We start from the raw sequence: 9,881 nt of genomic DNA on the forward strand, positions 1-9,881 counted from the left end.
AAAAAAAAAAAAAACAGCCAAACCAGCAAACAAACAAACAAAAAAAACAAACAAAAAAAGGGTGATGTACCACTGATTACAAAACCATCTTCATAAACGTGTTAAATTACTTCACATTCTAATGAGCTTTATTTTACTGCACAGGTCAGTCTTGTTAATCTGAAAATTGGCCTATGAGCTGTAAAATATCTGGAACAAGGAATAGACATCAAAATGAGCCCACGATACCAGTTTATTAAAATGATTCATCAGTTTCCGCTGATATGTTTTCCATAAAAAGATTGATGTACGTAAGTGCCACTTAACTAAACTGCTTCAAACTGCACGGCGTCAGTATGGCATCTTAGGCTTAATTTTTGATGTTTCTGTGGCTGCCAAGTTTGATAACTGGGGCAGTTTTGAAGCATGATAAACCAAACGAGACAATAAGTAGTATTGTGAAGATTTAAATATATAAATTCTATTTTTTCATGGGCTTTCCCTTTAATGTCAATGCTTAGTTGTTCATTTACTCACTGTGTACCTTGTAAGAACAGTCTCATCCTGTACAACCAAAAAGAATAAACTCTCAAAGTCCCTCAAATATTATGACTACCACTCTTTTCTCTCTTATGTTAGCAGTGCAACTTCAACGACATGATAAATGAGATTAATTTCTTATTTTGCTGATGGTCACTGTATGATTGAGGAAAGAAGATGTCTCCATACTGTGTCCTACATGCAAAACAATAAAAGAAAAATAAGCGCGGAGGATAAATGAGGATATGGGCGTCGGGTACTTTCACAGTTCATATCCAGCTTAATAAATAAATAAAGCTTTCACACAATAGCATAGATCAAGGTGTGAATGAGTGCATACATGCATACATGTATGTTGAGTGAGCTGTGGGTCAGTTTCATGTTGGAATGTACATTTGTGTATGGAGTGACTATATGATTCAGTGAGGCCAATGTGTTTCAAAATTAATTTTGTTTCTGTAGGCAGAGTAGGGAGGGAGGGAGGTGAGGGAGAACACTGTGAAGTTGGCAGGTGAGTTGTATACTGCAGTTTAGAAGCGGATGAAGGTAGCGTCGATCTGGCGTACACTGGGCAGCGCCAGCATGATCTTTCGCCGGTACTGTGGATCCTTCTGTAGCGGGTTTCTTTCAAGATAGACCGTCTCCAGAGACTTGGCATTCTTCAGCTCATCGAGATCTGACCAGTTATCTATCTGATTATCGTTCATCTGGGGAGAGAATGAAAGAAAATATAGCCAATCAGAAGAAACAATTAGTATTGTCTTAAATAGCAAGAGCATTTAAATAAATAACTTATGTTTAATAATAAAAAGATACGATTAATAAGACTATATTAAAGAATTAATCGATCCATCAATTACCGGGTCAAATTAAAATGGGGCTATCAAAGACTAATCAAGCCAGAAGATAAAAAGATACAGTATATTAAATAAAGACTATAACAATATAAAAGAAAAACATATAAAAGCTGTGGTAGAAATAAAACTTACAATGCTGTTTTAGAAAGGAATTTGTAAAAAACAGCAAGTGTATATCTTGATTGACTTTGGGTTCCCATTTTCTTTTCCATTTGTCAACTGTTATATAATATAATAATATAATATCTTTATATTTGTCTTCCCTGAAGGTCTGGTGGCAAACCTAAACTGGTGCACCATGGTAAGCAGTAAGAGCTCTCAATGGCTATCACCTAAAATTGTTAGTGGTGTATGCCCATGTAAGCAGCCATGAAACTTTCAAGAAATAAATGGGAGGTAAATGGGTCTGTCAACAAGAAATTGATGAATGAAAATGAAAACGTTGATTTTATTTATCGTTACTATGGTTCAAATCCAAATGTCTGCTGTGTTAACGGCCTTCTGATGAGACTTTAGGTGCTCTGTAACAATCCAAAAAAAAAAAAGGTAAACATTTTTGTCCAACTTCACAAATGATCCATACCCAGAACTCCTGCAGCTCTGTCAGATGGTTGATGTTTTCAATTTTCTTTACTCGATTGGCAGCAATGTCCAGGGTTGTGAGTTTTTTCTGTGAGAGAAAGCAAACAGTTTTTGAATGTGCAGAACAAACTTTGTTGTACATGTTTGCATAGTTAGCAAAAAGCATGATGGACAGTTTGGCATTCAGTCCTTTCAGAAATGAGCTGTCTATAACTCACATTGTTCTCCAAGCCCTCAATGACCTCAATGCCATTGTGGCTCAGATACAGCTCTCTCAGGTTGACAAGGTTCTGCAGACCCTCGATTTTAGTAATACGGTTACTCTGAAAATAAATGTACACAACATTAATAACCAATGTGTCAGTGTACATAATTAAGTGTAATCATTGTAACCCCATCCATGTGCTGAAGAAGATTTGAGTTAGAATACCTGAATGCTTAAAACAGTTAGGTTGTGTAAACCCTCCAGATTCTGAAGCTGAGTTATTTTATTGGTGCCAAGAAACAAACTTTGCAAAGACGCCAGTGTATCCAGGTTCTCTATGATCTGTGAACACAACAAGAGACACAAATAAACATGGTAAAATGAAGTCATGATTATTTCACTTACGCCCTAATGTCACAGCAACATGTTATGGTATTCATAGCATATGCCACATTTACAAAAAGGTTTAACCAAACTTCTCACTGCTTATGTCTCACCCGGATGCGATTGGAGCCCAGCTCCAGCATCTCCAGGCCTATGAGATTTTCCAGGTTGGCAATGCTGCTAATTTTGTTGTGAAGAAGAAAAAGTTTCTTCAGCTGAGTCAACTGCTCCAAACCCTCCACCTTCCTCAAAACGTTGAAGGACACGTCAAGCTGCCTGTTGATCAGTCAAACAGATCTCCACATTAGAATAAATTGTACTTGAGATGTGGGCTCTTTGTTCTATTATATCAGCCATATGAAAAATACTACCACTATCCCAATATCACTTTATATCTACTTTAACAACATGACTCTTTGGCTGGAACTTCTGTCATATGTGGGGAAAATAGAGACAGATTTTTCACACTTACTCCAACTCTGTGAGGTTGTACAGGTTCTCCAGTTTGCGGATCTGATTGTCATAGAGATCTAGTTCCCTCAGTGCACTCAAACTGTCAAGGTTTTCTATCTTTTTGATGAGGTTCTGTCGTAAGGAGAGTGTCTGTATAAATACAGAAATGAAAGAAGGCAATTAAGTGATACAATCAATAGCTTGATTTATGATAGACACCAAACTGTTATTTTTTTTTATTTTTTTTAGATATGATTAATAGAGGAAAAAAACACCAAAATTGTTCCTAGTTTTTCTAGAGAGGAAAAATAAAGGAATGACTCCTGCTTACCATGCAATAAATGTTGTATTACTTCATCACTTACTGATGTTACTTACTTTAGCCTTTTGTAGCACCTCCAATCCTTCAATCTTCCCAATACGACAATGAACAAGATCAACATCCTAGAAAGAAAACAAACAGCTTAGGATGACATCCTGTCTATAAGTAGTATGTGGGTAGTAGTAAGTAGTAAGTAATAGTGGTTGTTATTTAAGTTTTATAGGAGACAAAATAAGGCTGCAGTGATGAAACCTTTGTAAGAAAAGAAAATAATTTTTAAAATACAGCGGATGTGTTTTTTTTATATCCCACCAAAAGTAGTCATTACAAATAAAGGACATTTTAATAAAAATCAATAAATCATTAACTTTCGACAGTAGCTACAGCTGAACAGCAGTAATCTTTTTAGACCATCTTCTAACCTCTTCCTCTGGGTCCAAGGTTATGGTGTCCATGTCAACTGGAGACTCTTCTTTACCTTTAATGAGGGCAAGATTAAATCAGATAAACTAATGAGGCCAATGCATCAAGGTAGGGTATTAACAAACAAGAGAGGCACAAAAAACTTTTAGAAAGCAGTTGAAAAGATTGATGGTTATGTAATGCTGTAATGTAGATTAAGTAGCTTGCTTATTCATGTCAGAATAATAGCAGCTGACAGACTGATTTGTTAAATGTGGCCATTTCAATGTGGCTGTGCTGTGCAATGTGATGATTTACTTGTGGTAGCAGGCTGATTGGGGTCCACATCGCCATTGATACTCCTCCTCCTGGTCTCATCATCACCAGACTCCTCAGACTCACCCCTCCGGTCCACTACAGTCAGCAGACGAAGAGAAGGTTAATCTTACCATCCAGATGCAGAGCTTTAGTCTCATTGTCTGATGTATCAGTGGCAACTTTAGCTGATGCAAATGTAATATGATGCAAAGAGCAGGCCCAGCCCCATCTGGCCCACTGAGAGTTTGGGGGTGTCATGTAGAGCATCCAGCCTCTCTCTCACTGTTCCCGGGCTATATACTATGGCTAGCCCATATTTCTGCATTTAGATACATGCAAAAATTGTGACAACAAGAACAACTGTGGCCAATGTACCCAATAACAACTACCAATGAATAAATCTGTTACTGGTAAGTGCTATGGATGTGGTGCCAGCTGTATTTCCAGCTTAGAGACAGCTTCCAGGCTAAGGTTAGCTCACTTACATTGACACACGCTGCACACTGCTAACCATGTTAGCTTGCTAGTTAGCTGACCAGACAACAGAAGACAGGTTTACGAGCTAAAATTGGAAACATGTGATATGGGGGGACATGCTACATTTAACATAAAATCCAGTTTCAGACCATTAGACTACAAAAAGCAGTTAGAGAAAGTGAAATGAGTCATATGTGGAATAGCAGGACAGGGTGAGTTGACTGAATCACGTCAGCTAACGAGTCTTGTTGTTAGCCTGTTAGCTCGCTAGCTGGACAAGGATGGAGGTCTGGTTAGTGACAAGGAGAAACAGTCACCGGATGTGCTCATATAAAAACAGACACGTTTGTCCAGATAAATGCCGGTTTACCTAGATAACGCAATCATGACACGGCTGCATCTTTTCTAAATTTACTCACCTTCCATTTCTTGAAGCTCTCCAACAGACAGGGAAGCCATGTTTCCTGTAAACATTCCTGACAACCGCTCAGCCAATCCGGTGGAGGTTCATCCTGCGGCTAGACACAAGAGGGCGCTGCGTCACACTAAAAACCATGCTAAAAACGGAGGAGAAGTTAGCATTCAGTATATTTACACCATGAAATCAGCAGTTGTGGAAAGTAATCAAGCACCATTACTGTATTTAGTTTATTTTACATTTACTGCTAGAGCTCAATTAAAATAAGACCAAAAATGAGTACAAAGGGATATTAAAATAGCATAAAGAGACTCCAAATAACTACAGAGACACAAAATTGTGAGCAGTCAGTGCAACTATAAAGCTGCTGTGTGTCTTTCAGTCTGGAGCTCCCACATTGGAGGTCCTTTTACATGTCAGTGCATTGGGGCATATTCTCTCATAATACGTCCATGATAACAGATTAACATTTTACATACATAACATTTGATCAACAAATAAAATATGATGCATTATTACAGATTAGGAAGAAGTAGGCCTAGGTAAAACAAGCTCCACCTTGACCACGATCATAATGATCCCATGACATAATATAAAAAGTAATATAACTCTGAAGGGTGCTAATCTGCATTATGAATACTGTCACTCCTTTCATAACTTGCCAAATACATAAAAGTTCAACTGGTATCTCCAGTCCCTAAGTTCATCCCATCCCAAAGTTTGTTCTTTTTTTCTCTATTTAGTATTTTATTGGTTCAGATCATTGTACAGTTTTGAACACGAACACTTTTTAATTTCCACTGCATGTTTATCCAGCACCATGGCTGAATTTGGTAAGAACTACCATATATAAGGACGATGCTGTGCATATACATTAAAAAACTAAAAAAGAAAACAAAAACACATCATTTTAAGTGAGCAGGATCACAAGCTTGTGAAAGCAAAGTCTACAAAAGGATGAAACAGACTGACTCCTAAAATCCCCTCTCTCTGTGAAGTCTCCCTGCTCTCTCACAGCAGACTGTTTATACATCCACTTTCCATTTGTCCTGCATGCCTTCCAGTTTAAGATTATTCTTGTAGAGGAACTTAGTCTAAAGGTCTGTTGATGACATGACATGGAACACTTTATATGTGCACATAACACACACACACACACACACACACACACACACACACACATACACACACATACACATGCAATAGATTAATAGATACTGTAGATACTAGCTCAAAATATCTAATCATTATTATGCTCCTATGTCATTTGTTTCTGATAACATAAACTCTTTATGTGAAAATAGGCATGAGATATGATAAAATTAGGGACATACAATAGAATTCATACTTGACCTATTATTTGGATAAGCAGGCTGAGAGACAGAGATGAGCAGGATGTTCCTTATTATCAGACTAGTGAAAAACAACAGACTGTGTTGACCAGGGTAACAATAAGAAAAAGTTCAAAACCAGAGGTTTTTGCTTACTAAGATGTAGAGTGACAACATGCATGTTTAACTGGGCAACTGGCTAAATATTATTGGACACTACATGTCATGGAATCATTGACAAGGCATCAGTCAGCAGTAATATTTACTGATTAACATTTTCAAAACAAAAACCAGAATGGGTAATGGAGATGGATGGATGGACTAAGTCCTCATGAATTTATCTTGAGCCTACACTGAGTTATAGTTTTGCAAACATTTTGTATAGCCAATATTTGGCCCTGAGCATCACCAACAGCAGTGTTACACATGCTCAGAGCCAGGGACGAGAAGACCATCAACATACTTTTTTTCCGGTGGTTTCCAGTGTCTGTGCAGGTTCAGGGTCACCCCTGAGAGGTAATGTGACATTATTAACAAAATTAATCAAATTAATCAAATCCTCTCCACAGAAACACAAGAAACAATGGATGCAGAGCTTTAATACAACCCAAAAAAGAATGCTTAAGTTATATGAACACCTGAAACCTGGAGATTCTGGCTCCTATGTGTTTCGGGGAGAATATGGAGGGAAGAGCTTTCAGCCAGCTAGTCATGAGGCTCAGCTCTTCTAAAGATATGCTGTCATGGTCTGCCCTGAAAGGACTTTTTTATGTTTGGACTTTTTATTTCCTATTTATTTTGAAATACTTACCTTGTGTATCCACTGTTTGTTTATTTCCTGTCTGTCCAGTTTCCTTGCTATTGTGATTGTTTGCCCTGCCCTAAGAAAAGTAAGAAATAAAGCACACAATATTTCACTCTGAAATGTAGGGGAATAGTGTAAAGTAACATAAAACGGAATTTGGACAAAATTCCTCAACATTGTATTTAATAGCCTTATGCAAATACTTAGTAATCCTCAGTGGTGGATGTATTCAGTTACTTGAGTAAAAGTGTCAATACCACACAGAAAATACTCCAATACTAAAAGTCCTGCATTCACACTCCTACTTCAGTAAAAGTAATTTTCAGGAAAATGAAACTGTACTTAAAGTAGCCTATTAAAAGTATTCATTATGCTAAACAATTGTTTAATTCTATAAATATAGTTAAATGTTATACTATTTGGAACCAAAGCCTGTCATGGTATTTTGTTCTACTGAGGTAGTTGCTGTATAGGCCAGTGTAATATTGTGCTGAGATGTTAAACTTTTTGTTCTTACTGTTCAAACTTACATTGTCAGTTTGCTCCTAAATAATGCCAAAACAACCCTGTTATTGCGGCTCTGTCATTACCCGTTGCCATGATGGAGGGTCACTTGTTACTATGGTGACCAAGTTGATTAAGCAAACTAATATCACCTGTTGGGGTTAGGCAATAGGTTAGTAGGCTTGCCATCTCGAGCAACTATAGACAGGTATTTGGTGGGTCTGGCGCATGAACCCTGCTGTACAGGATCTGTTGGTAGGATTACCAGTCACGGGCTAGCTACATTAGCCAATCAGATGCGAGACTGGAGTACATTTAAAACAACTTCGTCGAAGCGAAAGTGATCTCTACACTGCAGTCAGTGAGGAGCAGAGTCCTCCCAGTGTCTTCTGTTGTCCTGGATGTGATGTGTTACTAGCGCACTGGTTACGCTTAAATGGCTTAAAACAATCCTGTCTATTTATAACTGGAGACTTTTGTCCTTCCTTGACGGTTGAAGACTGGCTGAATTTTGAGCTGCAAGTAAAACTAGAAATGCATCGTCTTGGCATTCTTGTGCTCATGCTATTCCACTTATCACAGGCTTTTCCTGTTCCACTAGGTAAGAAGCTTGTCTCTTTGCATTGCATTACTTTCCAGGGTTGATAGTAGATTAGTTTAAGAAAAAAAAAAACAACACAAATCTGAAAAGTTTTACTCTGTTTTACTGGTTTAACGCATCTACGTTAATTTAGCCTTTACAAATGTTAAGAAGACTGGTGGCTGATGTTCATATTGTAGGTGAAAAATAACAAACTACTGTTTTGCTTTACCCTCGAGTCATTCAGTTTGGTAAGACTTTAGGTTTTTATTCTTTTACTTTTCATGGAATCATAATAGATTATTCTACAACTGGACACAATCATATACACCTACAAAATGTCAACGTAATATCCCTAGATAAATCTTGTCTAAACTAAGTGTTGCGTTTTTGTCACTGTCAGAGAGGTTTTGGTTTAACTCCATGGTTATTTATGATAAATTTGAGTGGTGTTGCAGCATATTGACAGTTTTAAAGGAACAGAAAACCTCCCAATAATTAACTTTAATAATAATAATAATAGTTATTATTATTATTATTATTTCTGTTTAGACAGTGTTGTATGTGAATACATTAGATGGCACAGGGGTGCCTGGCAAAGCTGGTACTTTGTATTTCACTATATATATTTGACAAATGCAATTACTTTCCTTTAGTAATGCAACATCCACATTGCAAATGCATCAGAATGAGTGCTTTTACTTTTGGTTTTACAGTTGGTTTTTGTTTCCCCAAGTGCAATTTTTAAGATGGAACTACTTACTTACATGACCAATTTAACATAGTTTCAGACCTACTACTACTTTTACTTAAGGATTTGAGCATTTGAAGTTACATTTGAAGACTATTTTGCATCACCTGTTACGTTACTTGAAAAAAAGTCCTACAGGGACTCAAAGCCTACTGCAACATTTTGAGTCTGCCTTCTTTTTTCTCAGTGCATGTATTTTGGTTGTCTTCCATTAGATACCGTCTTAGTTCAGGTCCAGCAGTGGGTAGTGGTGGGTGCTCAGCGGATCGAGGAGCAGGTGCTTCTCAATGGAGTCTCTCTTACTGGCACAAGCCAGGAATTCAACAGCATTATCAAAACCATTTCAACTGATGGGCTTCCTCTGACTCTTATCAGTGTCAACCAGACTTCAGTGCTAAGTAAGAAAGTAATCATACATTACATATAAATGAAATGATCAGAGGCCATAGTCAGACGTTTTTTTTTTTTTTTCTTTTTGTTAATAGCCTTTATCTCACTCCATATAGGAAACCACACTATTCGTCGCTCTCGTGAATGCATACTGGAGGGGTCTAAGTTACACTGGGCAGACCGTGTTTTCTATGATGGAAAGCCCTATCTGACTCTGGACCACAATGACACATGGACAACCCAGGTACCACAAGCATTCGCCTTCAAAGTCTTGTGGGACCAGGAGGTGCAGTATGCAAGGACAGGCCGCCTTCAAGAGGAGTGCATCAAGCTAATGAGAGAATTGAAGCTTTCGGAGGAGCAGCCAGGTATATTTTCTTTTGTGGCTTTTGAGTAATGATTAACTTATCATGCTTTAAGAGTTGTGGAGTCCAGTAAGAAGTACTTTGCCTGCAGATGCTATTTAGCTCCTAGTGCATATCCTCTTTTTTTTTTTTTTTTTTTTTTTTTTTTTTTTTAAATGATGATATGCCAACTGTTGATACTTCAGTTTTGTGCTGTGGCCACCAGCTGCCAATATTTA

At 37.6% G+C, this 9,881-nt stretch overlaps 2 protein-coding genes across 2 annotated transcripts in view; one reads left to right on the top strand and one right to left on the bottom strand.

Annotated features, from left to right (window-relative positions):
- Positions 1-214: 214 nt before the first annotated feature.
- Positions 215-5,013, bottom strand: ppp1r7 (protein phosphatase 1, regulatory (inhibitor) subunit 7). Its single transcript, XM_023405389.2, has 10 exons — positions 4,939-5,013; positions 4,043-4,138; positions 3,745-3,800; positions 3,379-3,444; positions 3,020-3,150; positions 2,661-2,823; positions 2,389-2,505; positions 2,177-2,281; positions 1,960-2,046; positions 215-1,226 (listed from the first exon to the last, which is right to left on the bottom strand). The coding sequence occupies exons 1-10, from the start codon at positions 4,991-4,993 to the stop codon at positions 1,050-1,052; spliced, it is 1,053 nt and encodes a 350-aa protein (XP_023261157.1). The 5' UTR covers positions 4,994-5,013; the 3' UTR covers positions 215-1,049.
- A 2,907-nt stretch (positions 5,014-7,920) lies between these two features.
- Positions 7,921-9,881, top strand: part of LOC111654425 (uncharacterized) — a 4,167-nt gene continuing 2,206 nt past the window's right edge. Inside the window, exons 1-3 of the mRNA XM_023405416.2 lie at positions 7,921-8,178; positions 9,124-9,306; positions 9,415-9,666. Of these exons, the coding sequence (XP_023261184.1) occupies positions 8,112-8,178; positions 9,124-9,306; positions 9,415-9,666 (502 nt within the window). The 5' untranslated portion in view covers positions 7,921-8,111. The remainder of the gene's footprint in view (positions 8,179-9,123; positions 9,307-9,414; positions 9,667-9,881) is intronic.

This window comes from Seriola lalandi, unplaced genomic scaffold, assembly GCF_002814215.2.
Source record: "Seriola lalandi dorsalis isolate HSWRI2012SDOR001 ecotype SW California unplaced genomic scaffold, Sedor1 jcf7180002054277, whole genome shotgun sequence".
NCBI lineage: Eukaryota > Metazoa > Chordata > Actinopteri > Carangiformes > Carangidae > Seriola > Seriola lalandi.